At 36.2% G+C, this 21,415-nt stretch overlaps 5 protein-coding genes across 6 annotated transcripts; 1 reads left to right on the top strand and 4 right to left on the bottom strand.

Annotated features, from left to right (window-relative positions):
* Nucleotides 1–378: 378 nt before the first annotated feature.
* Nucleotides 379–2,718, bottom strand: LOC111214107 (UDP-arabinopyranose mutase 1). The gene is made up of 4 exons (XM_022716232.2): nt 2,304–2,718; nt 1,256–1,506; nt 1,006–1,174; nt 379–924 (listed from the first exon to the last, which is right to left on the bottom strand). Exons 1-4 carry the CDS (start codon nt 2,643–2,645, stop codon nt 613–615), a joined length of 1,074 nt encoding a protein of 357 aa, XP_022571953.2. The 5' UTR covers nt 2,646–2,718; the 3' UTR covers nt 379–612.
* Nucleotides 2,719–6,063: 3,345 nt separating this feature from the next.
* On the bottom strand, nt 6,064–8,431 carry LOC106438921 (eukaryotic translation initiation factor 3 subunit M-like). Its single transcript, XM_013880219.3, has 10 exons — nt 8,201–8,431; nt 7,938–8,067; nt 7,723–7,861; nt 7,429–7,641; nt 7,211–7,343; nt 6,981–7,131; nt 6,786–6,895; nt 6,619–6,716; nt 6,456–6,525; nt 6,064–6,362 (listed from the first exon to the last, which is right to left on the bottom strand). Exons 1-10 carry the CDS (start codon nt 8,291–8,293, stop codon nt 6,252–6,254), a joined length of 1,248 nt encoding a protein of 415 aa, XP_013735673.2. The 5' UTR covers nt 8,294–8,431; the 3' UTR covers nt 6,064–6,251.
* A 226-nt stretch (nt 8,432–8,657) lies between these two features.
* Nucleotides 8,658–9,720, bottom strand: LOC106443856 (protein SPIRAL1-like 3). The gene is made up of 3 exons (XM_013885409.3): nt 9,464–9,720; nt 9,044–9,323; nt 8,658–8,936 (listed from the first exon to the last, which is right to left on the bottom strand). The coding sequence occupies exons 1-3, from the start codon at nt 9,580–9,582 to the stop codon at nt 8,835–8,837; spliced, it is 501 nt and encodes a 166-aa protein (XP_013740863.2). The 5' UTR covers nt 9,583–9,720; the 3' UTR covers nt 8,658–8,834.
* A 4,456-nt stretch (nt 9,721–14,176) lies between these two features.
* LOC106438919 (protein LONGIFOLIA 2-like) lies at nt 14,177–17,975 on the top strand. The gene is made up of 5 exons (XM_013880218.3): nt 14,177–14,943; nt 15,077–15,129; nt 15,216–16,772; nt 16,851–17,001; nt 17,139–17,975. The coding sequence occupies exons 1-5, from the start codon at nt 14,793–14,795 to the stop codon at nt 17,807–17,809; spliced, it is 2,583 nt and encodes an 860-aa protein (XP_013735672.2). The 5' UTR covers nt 14,177–14,792; the 3' UTR covers nt 17,810–17,975.
* Nucleotides 17,966–21,258, bottom strand: LOC106438920. Of its 2 annotated transcripts, none has more exons than XM_048776197.1 (2): nt 19,329–21,258; nt 17,966–19,252 (listed from the first exon to the last, which is right to left on the bottom strand). In XM_048776197.1, the coding sequence occupies exon 2, from the start codon at nt 19,199–19,201 to the stop codon at nt 18,062–18,064; it is 1,140 nt and encodes a 379-aa protein (XP_048632154.1). In that variant the 5' UTR covers nt 19,202–19,252; nt 19,329–21,258; the 3' UTR covers nt 17,966–18,061. The 2 variants fall into 2 exon arrangements, with proteins under 2 accessions (XP_048632154.1, XP_048632153.1); XM_048776196.1 differs by having other exon boundaries at nt 19,446–21,256.
* Nucleotides 21,259–21,415: the final 157 nt, after the last annotated feature.

Raw genomic sequence — 21,415 nt, 5'->3', positions numbered from 1 at the left:
AAAAAATGTTCTAGTGGTCTTGAGCTTTTATTCATTGGACAAAATCATTAAATCTTGGCTATAATAAAAGTTGGCAGCATGACTGAAGAGTAGACCAGTAATCTTTTTTATTAACAGACCAGTAATTCCAAGACTAGATCTTTCAATTTCACTAATCACATGGACAACTAGAAGCCCAACCCCACTAGAAGAATTTCACATTTTGAACAACTCAAGCGACGTAGGCCCAAATAAAAAATCATATGCTGACACGAAATGGTTACCTTGTTCATCATCTCTTTTACAAGTGGGCTCAACTCAGTCAAACATCATTTAAGGCTTTGTTTGGCTACCAAACTAACATGCAACAAACCAGGAAGTAAAGATAACAAAGCTATATAGCATCAAAGATGATTTTATTATTGAAACAAAACACAAAAAGCTCAGAGTATAGACTGTCTCCATCTTAAATAGAACTACACCATCACTATTTAAATAAACTCCGGCGACTTAAAAACCAACTGAATAATCGCCAGGAAACGAGAAAAAAAAAACAAAACGGGGAAGGAAGGAAGGAAGATAGATGATAGGTTAAGCTAATAACCAAAACTGCAGTGGTGGTGTTTAAACTGCTCAAGCTTTAGTGGCCGGGTTAAGCTCATCCCAAGCTTCAATCCAGGTGACCATAGCATCAGCAAGCTTGTCAAAGTAAGGATCAATGGCGCTAAGCTTCTCCTTCACCATCTTGGACAGCTCAATGTAGCATTGTTGAACCGTCACAGCTTCTTTGGAGAGCTTTGCACTCTGGAAGAAAGGAATGATATCCTCCTGCCAGAAAATTCCCTTGTACTCCTTCTTCAGGTTCACAAATGGGTTGCTCGCCTTGCTGTGGTAGATGTAGGGAAGACCCGTCTTCACTCCCAATCCCAAATGATCACAGATCACCTAAAGAACAGACCCATAAGAAACCGGTAAGCATTCAAATATAGTCCAAAAACTATGTAGGAGAAAGGGAAAGTAAAGTACCTTGACACACCATCCAGCCCACATATCGTCGTAGCGACCAATAGGCTGACCATCACCCATGAGACCAAAGTACATAGCTGGACCAATGAGCTCACGGTCAAAGGCCAAGTTCATTCCACACATTGGGAAAAGTGTTCCCTTTGGGATGGTCATGACAGCATCCACATACCTTCACAAAATCCCATTTAAGCATATTGTTAGCTAATTAAAATATCTAAAATGTAGAAAAGAAAAGATGTTAAATAACTACCTTGTGTTCCTTTCCTTAGGCTTCACGAGTTGAGTTGGAGCATCGTAATCAGGGATGTTGAGCCAGAGACCGTGAGACACAGCAGTGGAAACACCCTCACGGAGACTGAAAGGGTATCCACGGACGAAGTCAGCACCTTCACGGTATGGGTCGTACAAGGTGTTGAAGAAAAGTGGAGAGGATGGGCAGAGAAGGTTCTTGATGTGTTGCTCGAGAGCGTTCACTGCTTTTCCAGATGGATCCTTGGCAACCTACAACACATGACAACAAAACAAATGAATACATAAATAAATAAAAAAGTATTATTCAAATCTATCTCAAGCCAGAAATAAAATAAAAAACATGATGAACAACACGTTACACGTGATCAAACCAACACATCGTGAAAGTAACATCCATGCTACAATCATGACGTAACTGCAAACTCAAATTCTTGGACAAGCCCCCCCTCACAAATCCTTAAACAGAGGAATTAAAAGTTTGGATTTTTCTTTGCCTTTGTAATTAAAAAAAAACGTGTGACAGACAATGACATGCAAGAATCTTGAGAAGCTAACTGTTATGACATTAGATAGATTGGTCCAGACAACAATGTCATCATAACTAAAAACTACCTAAACATGAGAGATCATTACAATCAAATTCAAATCCTTGGACAAGCCCCCACAATTCCTTAAAACAGGGGAATTAAAAGTTTAGACTTTTCGGACAATGACATGCAGGAATCTTAGACAGATTGGTCCGAACAACAATGTCATCACTAAAATTACCTAAACAGAAGAGATCATGAACTATTACAATCAACGCTCACAAACTAAACAATCGCAATTCTAAATAAAAAAAGCAGATCGAGAACAATTCAAGCTAATGAGTACATAGATCTGTGTTATGTCAACAGTTTGAGATCTGTTAAAATCAACCGACACTGTAACAAGATCTCGCAAAGACACAAAAACACAACATAAAAGCAGATCTAAATAGATTCAGACAACAAAAAAAACAGAGCGAAAAAAAAAGGAGCAAACTTTGAGAATTGTGGGAAACTTACGAAGCAATCGTCGTCAATGGTGAAGATGTACTTCTTCTTAGAGACCATGTAACCGAAGCAGCGACAAGCAGAGTCCTTGAAGGAGATGCACGAAGCTTTGGGACCGAGGATACGGTTAATGTCGTTCCTGTTGTAGAGCTCGTAATCGAACCCTTCGGGAACAGCAATGGTTTTGGAAGGATCTCCGTCCTGGACGATGATGAGATGGTAAGGCTGGAGAAAAGGCCTCCACATCTCGAGGAAATCGAGGTTGCGGATCGTCGGGATCACGATGTCGAGCTCATCTCTCAGCAGCGCGGCGTGGTTCAGTGGGATTCCAACGGTATTCGCCGGTTCAACCATGATTGAGAGTTGGAGAAGGAGAAAGAGAGAGAGAGGTTTGAAAAACTGAGATGGGCTCGAAGAGAAGAGCTTCGCTTTGATTTTTATAACAGATCCGGCACGTGCGAGGTATTTGTGTGAGAGTTGACACGTGGTTGATGAAGACTCGTTCAATGTCAAAAGTCTTTTCTATTTTGTCTATTGATGTCCGTTTTCTATGGTATTTGTCTTTATTGGTTGTAGAAATATCTCATTCTTTAATTAATTAATTAATTACCGTGTGTTATCACAATATCATCTATAGTAGAGAATATATCTAGGGCAATTGCACTCCATACCCAAGGAAATAAAATTATTTAGGTGTTTAACATACCACTGTTTCCCTTTTCATATATTCCACAAGTACCCCTATTACATAGATATCTAATTAATAACTTGCATCCACAAATTTCAGATTCTTGAATAATTAGGCTTTGCTCCATCCATGGGCTTTCTAGATCATTTCTGGGATGTTTATGTCCTGATATCATCGCATGTCCTTCTCATGTTATTTTCCTGGTGGATTAATTGATCGTGCTTTAGATAAATCGAACAGTGGAAGTGTCAAATCGTACGGTGGAGATTCACGGAAAGAGTCTAAGAAAGTAAAACCACCAGAATACCAAGCCGGTTCAGCTCATTTTCCCATACTCTGTTTCTGTATATCCAAAACAGAGTGTTATGGGTTCACATCATTCAATAAAATTGATCTTTACAGAAGCAATATCTTCACTTTTTGTTTCCATTATGTTCAAATACTTTCACTATATTAGTCAAAGCGCTATAAAATCAGAACGTTTTTGTTGTTTCTGTTAATTTTGGTTTTTTTTCTAATCATATTTATTTTTCTCCGATGACTTGTTCTATCTATTTTCCGGTGTTACTGTTGCCGACCAACAGATTCCCGGAATCTCGTCTGAAACAAACGACGACTTTGTAATAATTAATTTCATCAGGATTTTGATATCGGAAAGTACCAACAAAGCTCTGACGATTATGTTAATGTGAGGATTGTGGTCCTCGGGTTATAGGTCTTTTTCTTGTAGTGATCCGACAGATATAGTCTCTGGAGAGACGAGATGGCTCCGAGGGAAGGCACGACCCGACCCAAGAAGTTGTTTCCGGAGAGAGTGAGGTTGCGGAGGGAAGTGAGACCGGTTAGTGTGCTGAATTTGAGTTCTCCTGATAAACCGAGCCGGTCGAGATTAATGGTGATGATTGAACCGTTTCCGGGTCGCAGGAGATATCGGGCCAGTTCTCGGGGCAAGTGGAGGGGTCGGTGAGGCTGCTCGTAGCAGAGCATGAGATATGCGTTGGTTGGAGGCCTCGTCGCAGATGCGTTTGCGGAACTCGAGTAGAGATCAGAGCTCATTCTCAGTCACGGTGTTGACGCCAGGAGGAGGAGGAGGAGGATGAAGCAGAGAGGGAAAGTGTGGAGAGGACAACAAGGTAACTTCGAGTTAATTAATTTGTCCATATAGCTAATTATTATTTTTTTTGCATGGAAACCTAATTATCTTTCCGTTTGTGTATTTCCACCCAAATAGCCCATATATCTAAGGTATTAATCTCCAGAAAATTAAATGTGAATCTTTTTAACAGATACTTGACAGGAATATACTTATTATTCAAAATATGGAGTATTAATTATCAGTTGATAATTTAGTATATACAAAACTTTAGATTTATCTGTTATTTTTAAGATTTCAACGTTTGAGAATAGATTATTCTGATTCAAATTACAAATATTCAAACTCAAATTAATTTATAAATTACAATGACACTAGATATTTTGGCAAAAAGAAAAACAATATTGATAGATTTGATGATTTAATTTTTTTTTTATATAATTGCGATAAGCACATAATTTTGTTTTGGTTTAAGTTAAACTAGTGTTATTTTGAGTGTTTGTCATCATTAATGTCTTTTGTACCTATATCAGTTTAAAAGTTTCGAGTAATTGGAAAGTTGAAAATATATACTAGGTTTAGGCAGGCGTTTAGCTAACACTATAGTAGAGATATTTTAGCTTTCAATTAATTTTGGTTTATAACTTTTATTGTTTGATTTAGTTACATTAACATAAATGCATCCACTATTGTAGTAGAGATATTTTAGCTTTCAATTAATTTTGGTTTATAACTTTTCTTGTTTGATTTAGTTACATTAACATAAATGCATCCACTATTGTGTGTGCGTTTTTAACAAACAGAAACAGTCGTGTGTGCGAGCGAATTAAAAGATGGTGGATACAAAACCGAACAATAGTTAATACTTTTTGACCGGAGTGTAACATCAATAAAGGTGTCAATTAGCAATTTAGCATGCAAACATAGGCTTGCTTCTTCATACGAAAAGATTAATTAATTTAAAACTGTATTCTACTTTACGATGAAACGAAGGAACATTTGCATGTGGAAAGCTACATACCTTAAATTATCTTTTAAGTTTGACATTCTTTTGAGGGTTTAGCCAAGTTGCTATATGCTATACACGGATAATAACTGTTCACTAATTCTTTATATTATCTTGTAGAACTCCATAGCCTTTAACGGACTACAATATTATCAATAGGTATAGTTATTTTCTTGTTTACGATCTAAAGAACCATTAGATCATTGGAAATTTGATATATACGTCGTGGGCTGCTCGATTGATGCACGTTGCATATGATCATTGCATGCATCGTGAAAAATCTTGTTTTAAATCCGTTTAATATTTACATGAACAAGAAAGTATAATTATTACGCATATAAAAAGCTGGAACATCCAAATGGAAGAATAAGAAGACAAAAAAGAAATTCAGCTAGGGAAACGCATACCATTCGATTTAAACATGCATTAAACTCTCTTTGATTTCATTCTAAGTATTGTTTTAGATTTGTGTATATATATTAAAAAATATTTAATTTTATAATTTTAAATAAAAACATTATTATATTTACACATAACTATATTTCAACCAATAAAATAATAAAATAGGAAACAAAGTCAATAAATTTTGTATTAGAATTCTAAATGACATCTATTTTGTAACAAAAATTTTAATGTACAACAACAAATAAACAAACAAAACAAAATATCAAAAATGTTACTGATATAATGCGTGGGCTTTAAACTTATAGGCAGGCCCATTCTGAAAATATGCCATTATCGCTTTCGGAAAGGTCCATGGTCTTATGCAGTTTTTGGTCTACTTTCTGATTGGTCTACTGAAAATCATCACAAAGATTGTAGCCACTAGTGGTCTCCAATGACGCAACTTGTAAAACACTATTTGTGATCTAAGCATGCTCACTAGATTCAGTTGTTAACGTTTGCTAAATATTCGTCTGCTTAATGATTAGGAAGTTAGTACTAGTATGCTCCCAGTTTAACCTTAAGGTAGGGAAATAATACGTATTCTCAAAGCAAGAAACGTTATTAAGCCAAAAATAATGTATATCAAAAGTCTCCGCATTGTTCAGGGACAAAAAAAGATTCAAAGATTGAAAAACTCAGCAAGCAAGTAAACAGAGAGGAAAGCTTTTAAGGAGACGAGATCTTTAACGTTGGTTATGAATTTGAGAGATGAAACTTGATAGCTTTTCAACGGACACCCAATCCTTGAATTGTTGCAGCAGATGCTGATGATGCCTGAGAACCTTCCTCGGTTACCTTGTTCGATTCGATTGTGCTTATGACGTTTCCAATGTTATCCTAGCACATAACAAAAAAAACAAAAAAAAAACAAAAAAAATCAGGTTCAAGAGATGTTTTGTTATGAAGAAGATGTGAAGTTTTCGTATTTACCCGCCATGTCGCGAGCTTCGTTCGAAGTGACTGCCATTGCTTTGACCCGAACTCACGCTCGGAATATCGGCTGAAAGATATGAAACATACTATCAAACAATGAATATGCATGCATACATAGACTTATCTTGTAAGTAAGAGAGTTTCAACTGATGCAACTTGCCTGACAATGACAACTTGGTTCATCTGATCCATCTTACAATCGATCAGCTTAGCAGTGATTGCCTTAACGATCCATAGTTCAACCTCCTCTTCCTTCACCTGAACACACAGTAAACAGTAAGCAACTAAAAAACATAACCAATATTTCAGAATTCCTGAGTTAACTACCTGTAGAGTGTCTTTAATTGAGGTGTAAGGTATTTTGCCAGATTCATCTGAAGCTAAGTCCACCAGTGACAACAATCTCATCTTCGTTACACATTCTTCATCGACAAGTCCTAAGAAACACCATATATAGAAATGAAGGATTCTTCAGGACATTGTATTTACGAAAAAGCAGTAAACTGATTTACAATTTAGTACCATAGGTTTGCAGACACTCTGCATTTGCAGCTTGGAATTCCATGTAAGCATTCAACCTCTGAGTAAGAAAGATCTTAAGTAGCTGATAAACAGGTGCATACTTAGCATCCTTCTCCAACTGTGCTACGGCTGGCAAGTCCAACAAATCACACTGCAATTACAAAGAATCATTGATGAAATATACGAGGAGAACCTTACACATCCCATTAAAATCATGCTTTTACGAATACCTGGAAGATGCTGGAAGCCTTGACAAATTCAATAATTGCACGCACAGCCTCCTCCTTAGCTTCATCAAGAGCATCCTCATTGGAGAAAGTCGCTAGATACTTCGTCAAGAACTTGAGGGATTCTTTCACCAAGCTGGAACATTGACAGACAAAATCATGAAGCTATATTGTTCTAACCTAAATGAAAAAACCAGGCCGAGAAGGTTATGTTACAGTACCTTTTGTTCTCTCTCAGAACGTTAGCAATAGCAAGGAAGAGCTGCCTCTGATCTTTAGTGTCAACGCTCCACTCTTTCAAGAAGCTATCAATCTTCTCAAAAGAAGGAACTATGTACTCAGCAACCTTCCCTTCAACAGCTAGTGTTAGAGCTTTCATGTACACTTGGAAACGAGCATACGGGTGGTCCACAAGGTTATACAGATTGAAGAGGCTAAACAAAGGACAAATATAACCAAAACAATGAGACTTACGTAATCTATAAGTAAAACATGTAACATATTAAGAATCATACATCTTCAAACGAAGTGAAGCTTTGTCACTCGGTTGCTGAAAAACCTTGGAAGAGATAGCTTTCACCATTTCAAGAACATCCTCGGCGCTATTCGCATTCTTGACAAGGCTGCAAATGATGGTGTAGGTGCACTCAAGATCTGAATCAAAAGATACAAACAACACTTAATAATAAGATGATGATGAGCATAGTGCTATAACAGAGAACACACAAACCTTTCTCAGAGATCTTGGAAGAAACCAATTCAGCTGAAGTAACCATTAACGAAGCTAACTCCAACCACTTTCCTGCTACAATAGACTCCTCAGCCTCTCTACATAGCCTGATGATCTCTGGCTCTGCAGCCTATAAGAGTAGCTCAATTAGAGTAATTTGAATTTGTCATATGCATCAGAATCATGAGCGATTACAAACTACTCTAGTCTATCATCCATCGGTTAACGATCAGATCTTAAATTGAGATGGCTAAGAATGGTACCTCGGGACCAGCATCAGCCCAGGCGAGCTGGGAAGTAAATCGGACGACGGCGAGAAACGGATCTTCTTCGGAAGTGGGAACAATCGTCGTCATAGCTTAGCTCGAAGCTCTTCTCTCGGCGGCGCTGATGAACAAAAACTCGAAACTATAACTTCTTCCCACCAGCCGAGCAGAGAAAGAGAAAAGAGAAACCCTAATTAACATTTTATCTTTTCCGGTTAAGTTAAACCGAAACCGAATCGGGTTCACTAAAATTAACGGTTTTAGCAACGGACGGTTAGTTAAAACCAATAAGAAAATCCAACGGCCAGGATTGAGCTTTTATTTAGTCCACACTCATTAGAGCCGCCGTGTTCCGCCGATTCGAGTGTGGTGAAAATGCTATGATTCAATGCCTTTTGCTGAGCATTGTTTTGTTTCATTATGATTATTTTGTTTGTTTGTTATTTCTTGAAAATCTTAGAAAAATAAACACAACGTTTTAAGATGGTCTACAAGCACACAAGAACAGATCAAACTCATACATTACCCTCCATCGCAATGAATCACACAATGTTTTTAATTGATGGAGGGATGATATAGCCACACATTTTTTGATGATTTACAAATCGGAAAAAGCCAAACAAAGCAAACTTCATTTCTTTGCAGAATCAGCAGAAGCACTTGGTCCACCAAAGAGATAGCCAAGAGAAGATCCTCCACCAGGAGCAGCATGAACCTTAGTAGACGGCCTCTCCTGCTCTCATCATCATCCAAACCAACCCAATCAAACAACACACATTTTCATCAGTTTCTAAATCAAAAGTTTCAATCTGAAAATGTAACAAAGTCTAATCCTTTTACCGTGAGGAAGTTGCCACAGTTTTGGCCTTCTGATCTGAAGTAGTTATTAGGACTTCCTCTAACACCTGCAGGTATCTTCTTATTCTCAGTGACCGTGGTCGTCGTGGTCGTCACCGGTCTCCCTCCGGTTCCGTCTGTGGTAGTTGTGGTTGTTGTCGTCGTTGTGGTCCCCATTGTTGCCGCAACGGCGGAAGGAGACTCGCCGGAACCAAAGAGGTAATCGAGAGAGCTTTGGTTAACACCGTTGTTCACTCCTCTTGCTTTACCCATCGAGAGAGATCTGAAGATTTGAATATGTTTCCAAGTTTGTTTCAGTCAGATCGGATACTTAGATGAGCAGAGAGATCTAGATAGTATTGTAATTGAGACATTAAAGACATGTGCGTAATGAGACAGATCAAAAAGGATTGGGTCTTTTACCTCTTTTGTAGTTCGTAGTGTCTTCTTCTATGATTGGCTGCAAATCTAGGAGGAAGAGAAGCAACAGATGGAGTAATGGATGTGCACAGTGAGACAGTGGAAAAGAAAAAGTAATCCATAATGGGCTTTATGGGCCTTGTTTTGGGCTTTTGTTTAAAGAAGCCTCTATTGTGTATCAAAGGCTTTGAAAGTCTGGTGGTTTGTGGACTATTATGTATCTATTTATCAAAGCTCTCTCTTGTTACTTATTAGTAGGCTAGTGGGGTTCTTCTGAACTTCAGTTGTGTGAACCCATGACTTCAAGGATGATCATCATCAGAATATATGTACCATCATCATCATCATTCGTCAACTTCTTTAAAGATTTTATTTGATTTTGGAATATGGCAATAACGACATGTATGAGAACATAAGAAGAAAAAAAGCATCATGGCTTTGAATCTCTCTTTTACTTTTCATTTTGCGCTTCGTCACATAAATCTTCTTGCATGAATGACCTTAAAATTATTCCAAAGTAGATGATCTCATGGAATAAGGGGGAAGATATGATTCCAATGTTTCTTAGAACTTTAGCATATCGTTTTTCTTTTTGGTTCTGACGTATGTTCAGTGTTGTCTTGAACAAAACCAGAGGGAGGTTTTTTTTGTAACTTGTAACAATGAGCTATTTAACATGGGTCGCACCAAGTGATTATATCAAACGAAAAAACAAACATTATAGATACTAGCAAATTAATAATAAAAAAATAATAATAGTGTTGAAATGGGCTCATTTTGAATATTAACATAGAAAATAAACATTTTCTTGGCGGAGAAAGATACTTGCATGGTTTCCATGCCTCACCTTTGGCAGTTGTACGCCCATTATGTAAAAGTGATTGTGCATTTTCTTTTTCATATTATTAAGGTTCCAATCCCTTTTTCACATGTGTTAAACAAAATGTATTTTCTGCAAAGAATCTAACAAACTCCAAGTCCAAGGTACATGAACTTGTGAGCTTTAGTTAGCTTATGGTTCAGATACCGACTGAAAACATGTATCTTGAATACTAAGATTTAGTTACGAAGTACGACGTAATGGATGCCATGGGGGAATATCAAAGTGATAATCAGATCTTTGATAATCAGATATTACGTCGTACTAATTAATTTACCAAAAAATAGGTTAGTGATCATCTTTTTCATAAAAAAATGCTTTAACAATAATTATTGAATAAATTTTACACTTTTGTTTTTTAATGTTAACCAAGATATATCATCGTCATGTTTAAGTCTGATCGATAAGCGATGACCATAAAAAGGGACTGATACTGGAACTTCTTAATTATATTTTGTCTTCCGTAATCTCAGATCCGTCGCATGTGACATTGAATTACAATAGATACTATAATCATGATGAATAAAGGAATCTTGACTATCTAAATGATAAGAGATCTATAGTTTCAAAAACATATTTCACCGTTTTATACGAATACTAATAGGAAATATAAACTTGTACATTATTAAAAAATTTAACTACGAAAAATAATTATATTCATATATTGATGACTATACGCCAAATGATGTCGTCAAATATGAAGGCATAGCCAAAAACAAGTACTAATAAATTCACATAGAATTGTGATTCGTTAGGTTTGTCCCAACAAAAAAAAAAAGAATTGTGATTCGTTAGGTTCTTTATAAATATTTCTCAAGAACTTCAATTATAATTGTAGATAAGCGATAAAAGAACTATTCATTCCTTTCCCATATGATAAAAAGTTAACTCATGCATGAACATTTAAAGGAGAGAAACCCTACATAAATTAATGCTGAAACTAAACAAATGTTAGTTGGGTGGGTGATGATGGGGTGGGATCATGTGCCAATAATTGAACTAAATGAACTGAACTTTGAAACTTAACGTAAAAGGATATACACTGATCTTTTAAATTGATTTTCAATAAATTGCTATAATTAATATTTCTTTCGTTTATTATAAATGACTTTTTATAAAAAAAAAATTCTGCAAATTAGTTATTTGTCAACATTTTATGTTATATGAATTTTTATATTTTGTAGTATATAATCTTATCATTTGTTGAATTGTAGTTAGATATATAGTTAATAATTTAATATTTATCAGTCTCACAGAGATGCATATTTTTGTAAAAAACTCTTATCAACTGACAATGTCTAATTATAAACTTTAAAAATATTAATTGTATTTTTCTAATTTTTATTAGTTTACAGTTATAAAATAAATAATAACAAAATATGCATTTATAAATAAAATAAAATATATTTAATTAATATGTGTGAAATTTTAAAATTTGTAATATTTGAAACATGGGAAATAATATTTTATTTAAAATTTTATTTATTTTACGAATTTAGTGGTTTTGATATTTTTATTTATTTCGTAAAAATAGCAGTTTTGTGTTGTTAATGTAAAATTCGAATATCATTATTTTATATTGTAATTCTATTTTTTAAATAAAGTGAAAAAATCAAAATTACAATTTATGGAGGGAGGAAGTATATAAAAGATAAATATACTTTTTATAATTTTAATCTATATTAACAGTTCTAAAATGTTACCTATAAAAAAATTGAGAGTGAAGCATGTCATTTATTTTTCTTCGATTACGAAATTATAGATTATAATTTCTTCTTATGGAGTGAAGCATGTTTGGTATTTCATATACTCTAGCTTACTTAGCAAATAAAGTATGTTATATGACTGATGAAAACCGTTCATTTTATGATAATATTTGCCATATAAGTCTTCCTTAGGTAATTACTTGATTATCTCATTTATCCAAACTAGTTAACAATTCAACATTCTGACAACACTGTCTTTTTGCGTTGTTGTTTTAATGCATAGATGAAACTTTACACACATGTTAATCATAGTATCATAACTCTTTCTCTTCTCCCTGCATTGATCGAACCCAAGAAGTGGAGCTGAGCCCACAAACCAAAAAAAAAAAAACTTTATACAACCTAACATATTAACATCAATGAAGAATCTCTCATCAGTACACGATACATATGTATGCATATATAGTGGAGATATATATCAACTTGGAACAAAATTGATTATTCCCAAAATTGGTGGCTCCTCTTTAACTTTGTATCCACGTTCTCTCGTTCGTAACACACTGAAAAGTTGTTATCTTACGCTGTAGTCAGTTGTTAATCAAAAACTGCTACTAAGGCAAAAAAAACTAAAATATCATGAAAACACGTTTATAAACAAAAATATTGGAAATTTACAACAAAAGAATAAAAGAAAAAGAAGAAGAAGTAGCGCGATTGATATTGATTGTTACGATATTTGAAACCAAAACTAATTAATACTCATGAATAAATAGTATATTCCTTGGTACTTTCAGTGTCAAATCAATTAAATTTGTTTTCATGTGAGCTAAAGAAATTTCTTTTTAAAATAAAGAAAAAATAAATTAAATAGATTAAGATGTCACGAGCCCCACCTTCACAGCACATTGTGGAACAAAGCACGTGATATGCCCACATGGTTCTGTGATTAGAACATCTAGGGACATAAACCCTCAAATCAAAGAAAACAAAAACTAACAGACGACGACTTTAATATATAATGCTTATCTACCTCATTTTATACGCCATATTCTTTAACCTGCAATATAATAATTCACATCATCTTATGCTATGAATTTAAAACATAAGCAACAAACTGATTTGTTAATAACCAGAAAGCAATGAACTGTTGATAATACTCGTGGAATGTCCACAAAACATAGATCTTTTCCCTTTTTTTTCAAAGTTGACATAGATCATCATTCACTACATATACCTACGATTCATTAGTTCAATTCATCATTTTGCTCTACCAGTTTTACGTCCATATACATTATTACGCATCACTCTCTCGGTAACTATTGAAATCTCTACATCAACAATAATATTATTTAAGATTCAAAAAAACAATAGTATTCCATATAAATTATTTTCAATCCTTAAATATTATCTTTGTTCCTCGGCAAAAACAATAAATAAGGACAAAAATCTATGGTTGAACAATTACCTGTAAGACCCACCAATCTCAGACCATGCAAGCTTTCGTCCAGTTCACCAATCCACTTCCTCTCATAATAATTTATTTTGATTTTATGCTGCCATTATAATAATTTCTCTTATCCTTTTAGATAAATAGATTTATTTCTTAAAATATGCTGTGTGTTTCTGACAAACTCCACATGCAGATGTAAAGGGCCACCAAGACTGAGAATGACCCACCTTCATTATTTTGTTCACATGGATGTGTAAGGAAAAATCAGCTAATAATAACTCATACATAAAACTATATATCTTTCGTACTGTTATTACTAAGAGATCAAACCAAAATAGCATTTGGTGATTAAAATATAAAATGTTATCTGATATATCAGAAATTTCATGCTCTGAAAATATAGTTAACTACATATAACATAATAGTGAATAATATCAAAGTCTAATTGATTAAAAATGTTAAATGACTGCTGAGATAGTTTTTTAAAATACGTTTTTCACAATATTGAATTTTAACTAATATTGGATTATTATTATTAAACTATGCATCAACTAACTCTTTTTGTTTTCTGCTGAATATCGGCTAACTAATTTACACCAGCACATTAAGATGAATCAACAAACATACAAAGTGAACATAACATTGCATATAATATATCCAAAGTATAACCAAAAATTTTAGAACTTCAAAATCATTTAATTTTTTTTTTTGTATAATAAGTAAGCCTTATGCTCTCATGTGCATAACTTTCATCTTAAGAGATGAACCAGATTCCTCTTCATGTGCCAAGCAGAATTTTTCAGAGCTCTTAAACAATAAAAGAATATAAGATTAGTAGGTATAATATACTAAAGAAATAAAGTTCTCACATGTCTAAACTTTCATGTGAACACATGTACATTCATTACATTATATATGGTTCAAAGGCTCAAAGCTCCCTTTGACAGTTGTATGTGCCTTTAAAGATAGAAACCTCTTTTTTCTTCAGAATAACCGATAGAAACTCTTTCTTTTTCCCTTTCCTTCTTTCTTCTTCAAGGTAGCCTCCAAAGCAAAAAACGAAAGAAGCTAATCTGTTGTCTGGTCATAACTTCACAAGAAGCTATAGGTTGTCCTTAATGTTGGCTTCTTCTTGTCACTTTCTTCATTTCTTCTTCTCCTGAAACACGAAAAAAAGAACCGTTAAATCTATAACAGATTAAGAAGAAGAAGAAATTGGTAACTGCAAAAGCAGAGTATATGAAAGATTGTGAAATTTCGTTTTTATTTAGTTATCCTTTTTGAGAAGAAGAAGATATGTCTGCAAAACTTCTGTATAACTTGTCAGATGAGAATCCAAATCTAAATAAACAGTTTGGATGCATGAATGGGATCCTTCAAGTGTTTTACCGGCAACATTATCCGGCGAGACCAGTCTCCGGCCATGTAGAAAAGTCTTTGCCTTCAGGTATCTTAAATTCTCTCTCTCTCTCTTACTAAATCTCAGTTTGATGTTTAGGACCACCAAAGAAACAGAGTAGTCTCACTTGGAACCAAAAACTACTGGTTCATAGCTAAGAACAAGGGTGCTCATTTTGCAGGAGAAAGAAAAGATCTTGTCAGTGAAATTAACATGGAAAGTGATAAAGAAACGGTAAGAATCTTAAACCCTTTTATTATTTTGTTTCATCTCTGAGAAAAAAATAGCTAATAAAACAGACACTTTAATGGGAATTGCAGGAGAGGATTACCAAGAAGAAGAAGAAGAAGTCTGCAGTGAAGGATAAGCATAGAGTCTCTTCTGAATCTTCTTCACGGCCTTCGTTTTCCTCTTCTCCACGCTCCTCCAGCTTCTCTTCTGCAGAAATCAGTACCGCAACTTCTCAATTCGATCAGCCTGGTGAGAATCTGACCAGAGAACAGCTCAATGCTGGACCGATGATGCCGTTTGATATAAAGGAGCTTGTGAAAGGCTCTATTAATAGAGAAGTGAGAAGCAGACGTGACGAAACGACAGCAGCGTTCACTCAGCATCAGCAGCAGCCAAATTCAGCTAGAGCTAGCATGATGCTTCTCAAAGAAGCATCATTGAGATCACCATCTCGGAGTTCTAGTGAGTGGAATGAAGGTAGAGGAATGGCTGCTAGGCTCAGGGAGAGTCCTCGCTTTTCATATGATGAGAGGGAGATGAGAAACAAGACAGGCTCCAAGTTGAAAGAGACACCGAGGTTGTCATTGGATAGTAGATCAAGTTGTCCACCAGAGGAACCGGTAACAATGAGTCACAGGAGATCAAACTCAAGCGTGGTGGCCAAACTGATGGGACTTGAAGTCATTGCAGACAACTTCGATACCGAGCAGAGAAACGAGAACCGGTTTTGCGACTCCCCAAGGCCAATGTCCCGAGTAGAACCAACATCTCTAGGGAGATCTAGAAGCGTTGGCTCAATCAAGAAGCTACCTGCTGCTTCTAAGTTTCCATTGGAACCAGCTCCATGGAAGCAAATGAAAGCAGGAGACGCTGCACTGACAGTTTACGGCGAAATTCAGAAGAGGCTTACGCAGTTGGAGTTCAAAAAGGCGGGGAAAGATCTCAGAGCTCTTAAGCAAATACTTGAGGCTATGGAGAAGACGCAGCAGTTGATGGATGGAAGCAAAGATAACAGAACACAGCAGCCAGTTCCACCAGCAACAAGTCCAGCCATGAACTTCAGACCTTCATCGATCGTTGTAATGAAACCTGCAGCTCCAGTTTCCACTTCACTGCCAAATGTCAATGTTGGCAACCCCAGACAAATTCGAAAAGTCACCTCGGGGAAGCAGAACGCAATGGATTTAACCCCACGGCCAGGCCTTTACAAGAGCCAACAAGAATCGACCAAGAGCACTAGCCCAAAAACATTGAGGTCGAGGCAAGTTTTAGTGGCGGATTCTAGCTCAATGACCAAGTCAGGTAGGAGCCAACAGCAAAGCGTTAGCCCAAGAAGGCAGCCCAAAAAGCTCGGGTTTGAGAGGCAGTCCCCACCCACTACTCCAAAATCAGAGCCAGGCAAGATCCAAAGGCAGCTCGGTAGACAGCAAATGGAGTCAGTCTCACCGAGAAGGAAACAGGGGATAAAACCTCGTAGTACTCTTCAGCAGCCTGATGAACGATTAGGCCATGCAAGCAGTGACTTGAGAAGTTTAAGAACTGACAGCAGCATAAGCTTGGGATCGAGTGCTGACATCGAGGTTACAAGCAGACATCGGTTGGAGAGAAACTGTGGCTTCCCAGAGCTGCACACCCCAAATCAAAAGGTAGGAAACATAATCTTCATTTCACAATTTAATTCATTAGTATCAATATAACTGAACCTCTTCTGTTGACTAATGCAGAGTCCAGACTTTGGAATCAGACAAGACAGACCATCTCTTAAACCTCTGAAAGTTACCGTTGAACAACCGAGCCCTGTTTCAGTTCTTGATGCAGCCTTCGATGAAGAGGATTCACCATCCCCTGTGAGGAAGATATCCCTTAGTTTTAAAGGTAAGGCACTTGCAAAAGAACAATCTTCAGACTGATTACTGACCAATTCATATAACGTAGCAATTAACTACATGGTGGATTCACAAGGTGTTGGTTTGAGTGATGCTCTCATTTTTTTTTCTTTGTTATCTTACCAGAGGACGATGCTCTGCGTTCTGAAGAATCTGTGTGGATAAAGAAGCCTGCGAGCGTCTGCAGATCGATAATATTGCCTGAGAATAACCGAGGTCCAACGCAGCCAGACTCTGAACTCCTCAAATGCTTCTCTGAAGAAGATGCAAGCGGCGACCACAAGTACATCTCGGAGATATTGTTGGCATCAGGGCTTCTAAGAGATCTTGAATACAGTATGATAAGCATTCAGCTAAACAAAGCACGTCTCCCCATCAACCCTGGACTCTTCTTCATCCTGGAACAGAACAAGGGCATGGGATTAAGACAACATCAGACAGATCCGACAGAGATAATCAGGAGAAAACTCATCTTCGATACCGTTAATGAAATTCTAGCTCAGCGGTTCACTGCAGAAGGCTGTACCAAACCACAGCTAACTGCAAATCCAATTTCAACAATGGAGAATATATCAAAAGGGGAGCAACTTCTGAAGACGCTGTGTTTGGAGATTGATAGGCTACAAGAGAACAACTCACAGTGTATCTTGGAGGACGACAAGGAGGACCTCATATGGAACGACCTGCAATGTCACGGCATGAACTTAAAGGCGTTTGAAGGTGAGACCCCAGGGATAGTGTTAGATATTGAGAGGATGATTTTCAGAGACTTGGTTAATGAAGTTTGCTTCTGTTAATTTTTATTGGTATCACTTAGAATTGTAAATGAATGAATCTTACAGAGGAAGAGAACCCTTGGTTTCTGGGTTTTCAACAAAACCCTTTTGCCTGTTCTCTTCCTACTTGTTTGTGTAACCAGCATATATATATAGGTCTAATTAATAAATAACAAGTGCTAGAGCATATGAATTGGTTAATCATAATAAACTAAGTTAAAGGCCAAGCAATCATCTTTTTATTCTCAGGATGCTAAAAGCATCTGACAATACCTATATAACAACATCTGGGCCGAGATTTGCCAAGTCAAATCTTTCACCATTTTCTTCGGTTTCTGACTTCTTCTCCCTCTTGACTTCACCTTCTTGAAACCACCGACGTCCCTGGACGCTCCCCTTTATTGCCAAACACGAAGGTCTCTTTAAAGTCCCAATCTTGAAACACAACAAAGTTTGCTGTGGTCTTGCACCACCTTTCTTCTTTCCATCCTCTGATTCAGATAATTTGTTCTTGTTGTTGATATCATCACATGGAGTAGATGTCTCAAGAACTGGGATGTGACTGTTGTTGTTGCTTGTATGCTTATCAGAAACGTGATTGATGCCAACAACTTCATTTGAAAGCTCCAGAAGGCGGACCACAGGTGACACTTCATTCTCTACAAACCGAAGAGGTGCGGCAAGAAACGGATTACCTTCCATTTCTTCTTCTCCTTGTGTTGAATTTCGAGCACTCTTTGGAGATTTGAGTACTTCTAACCCACCACCATTGAAAGAATGCTGTATACTCGGTAAAGATGGCCCATTTCCTTCGATTGTGCCTACATTAGTTTCGGGAAATGCAGGAAGCCAAACAGGGATGTGTTCATATGGAGGTTCTGCTCCAACCTCAGAGAAACTAGGAGCACCTCTTTTCTCTTTATTAATCGGGAAACGGGGAAGATCATAAACAAACGGCACCTCCTCCTCTTCTCCTGTATAACGAATAACATCCTTGACTATACCAAAATCACCAAGACAACACTCACCGTCTGAAACACCAGAACCAGATCCCAAATCCTCTAATGCCTGAACAATGTCCAGAGAATTACCCTCTACTCTACCGGCCACGTTAGCATAAACCTGAGCAGACTTCCCAATGCTCTGGATATACTGAACCGCTACGCAGGTTAGCGTATCAAGAGCAGATTCTTGAAAAGAACTAAACCTAACCCCCTTCTGAGACACATTAACCTCTACATTCTCGCAAATCTGAGCCACAGCCATTCTCGCTAAGGCGTACGCGAAATCATTGCTTTGAAAAAGCTCTCTTCTCTTGCCGTGTGATTCTCTGCTCTGACTTCTTCCACCTTCCCCAACTCCATTGCTCATATTCAAACTTACAAGTTCACCCAACATAACATGTAGAACCATTTCTCGAGGGAAAAAGCAGCTCAATTCACACAAAGTTCTTTACTTTGGCACCTAACAGATGACAAAACATCAGACCCTATTATGATGAATTGCCAAAAAAAAAAAAAAAACTAAGAATTGAACACACCGTTCCACAAGCGAAACCCTAAAGCTTATCGATTGGGTTCAATTGAGCGCAGTAGAATGCAACGGACGACACTGGGAGAGAGTAAACCAATCCGGTTAAGGGAAGTAGAGTGCTTACCGGAGAGAAGCAACTTTCTCCATTGCAAAACTCACCGACGGAGACAAGCTTCGGCAGCTAACGGGAACAAAATCAAAGGTGGGATTCGAATCGAATGCGAGAGACTTAAAGAGAGAGCTCCAAAGTTTAAACACTCTTCTCGATCCAGCAGATAGAAGATTTTGCAAGTTTCGGACTTTCGTTAACTTATAGTCACTAGCAAAAAACAGTTAAATCTTTTTTTTATTAAATTAAATAAATTAATCCTCTACTAATAATCGAATTATTTTACAGGTTTACATCGAAGATGTAATATTATTGGAAAGTACACAAATTATTGCGGGAAATAATACATATTTCTGTGACGAAAGTAATTAAGATCGGGAAAATTTTGAAATCCACATACATATATTTATAGTTTTATTTAAAAAAGTGAAAATAGATTAATTTTGAGAGGGGCTCGTGGGCTTTGTAGCTTGTCGAACGTAAAGGCAACGGGGAGAATGCGTATACATAACCAACATCAGTCCATCTTTTTTTTTCCAACCCAAACTGTTTTTATTCTTGCCAAAAAAATTTTCTTTTCTTAATTCAAATATCGACTATTTCATTTATCGATAAATTGGTATAAAATTTTTGATCACATCATTTTTATCATATATACAACAATGCCTCTTAGCAACAACCTAGAACACTCACTAGATGATTTCTCATACGGATTTAACACAACCTAAAATACATTATTGTATTTTTCACCATTGCAAAAACAAGTACTTCCCAAAACTCGGAATATAACGTCTCATAAACCACATAATTCTATCACTAAAAAACAAGATTACAAAGCTATTCGTAAACCACACTAAAGTCGCCCAAGGTGAAAACTCGACAAGTAAAACCAGAGCCGTTGGTGCCATAAGATCAGAATTCAGTGTGTGATCAACCGCAACCTCACCAAATGGTGCATATTCTTGCCAAATTCTTTTAGTAACGTTATAAATGTCATTTTCTAATAACAACCACTAATATACTGCATATATAAGACCTACACTCGTTTTTAGAGATTTGCAATCGAAAATACAATTCAGTTTCATTAATGTAGTATATTTTCAGTTTATTTTTTCATCAGACAATCTTATAAAAAAAAGTTAATCATGAAACATACATTTTTATAAATTGTGCAGTTGCAAGCATGTCTAATGAGTTGTCATCGTTATAGTTTTAACAAAAAATATTAATGAGTTTCGATATAACTCGTAGACAACAACAAAAATAGACTAGTGTACTGACAGTGAAGAGTGTACATCAAAATATATGGCAAACTTTTTTTTTTTTGAGAAAGGGTTGTTAATATATGACAAACTTTGAAATAAACAATATATATATGATGCATAATAGCTAGAGATCGACATGGAAGCTTTTCGCAGAAAGTATGATGATATATGACACTATGACAGAGTGACAGAGCATTGGATCGGTAGCCTTTTTACTCTAATCAATCAAAGAAGATCGTACACACTATTATTATTTACAAACTTTTTGTCTCTATTATTCCTAATTAACTATTTTCTCTTCCTCCTTCGTCTATTTATAATTCCCCATTTTTATATATCTGCATGTATCATTTATGTGTACTGTATAGTAACATTTGCATTGGTCAATGTGATACATTTGTTTGAGTTTAACATACATTAACGACGATAGCATTAACATACATTTGTGGTACTAACTAATAACACCTTAAGTTTAAATGCGACCTACTATGCTAGCTAATAGGAGCTGTGAGCTCAAACCCATTCGCAATGAATTTCTATTTGATATTTGAGTCAAATATTTGTCAGACTCAGATGACATTAATACAATAATGTTAGGTGTATTATTTGGGTAATTGGATTTATGGATTTAGTTAAATCTTGACTAATGGTTACAAATTATCATCAAATCTAGCTACATCCACCACTTGAGTTCTACAGTACTGCGCATCAAATAGAAGC

Source organism: Brassica napus, chromosome A3 (genome assembly GCF_020379485.1).
Source record: "Brassica napus cultivar Da-Ae chromosome A3, Da-Ae, whole genome shotgun sequence".
Classification (NCBI taxonomy): Eukaryota; Viridiplantae; Streptophyta; class Magnoliopsida; order Brassicales; family Brassicaceae; genus Brassica; species Brassica napus.
Note: the sequence above shows the minus strand (reverse complement) of the source record. Positions and strands in the feature narration are given on the sequence as shown.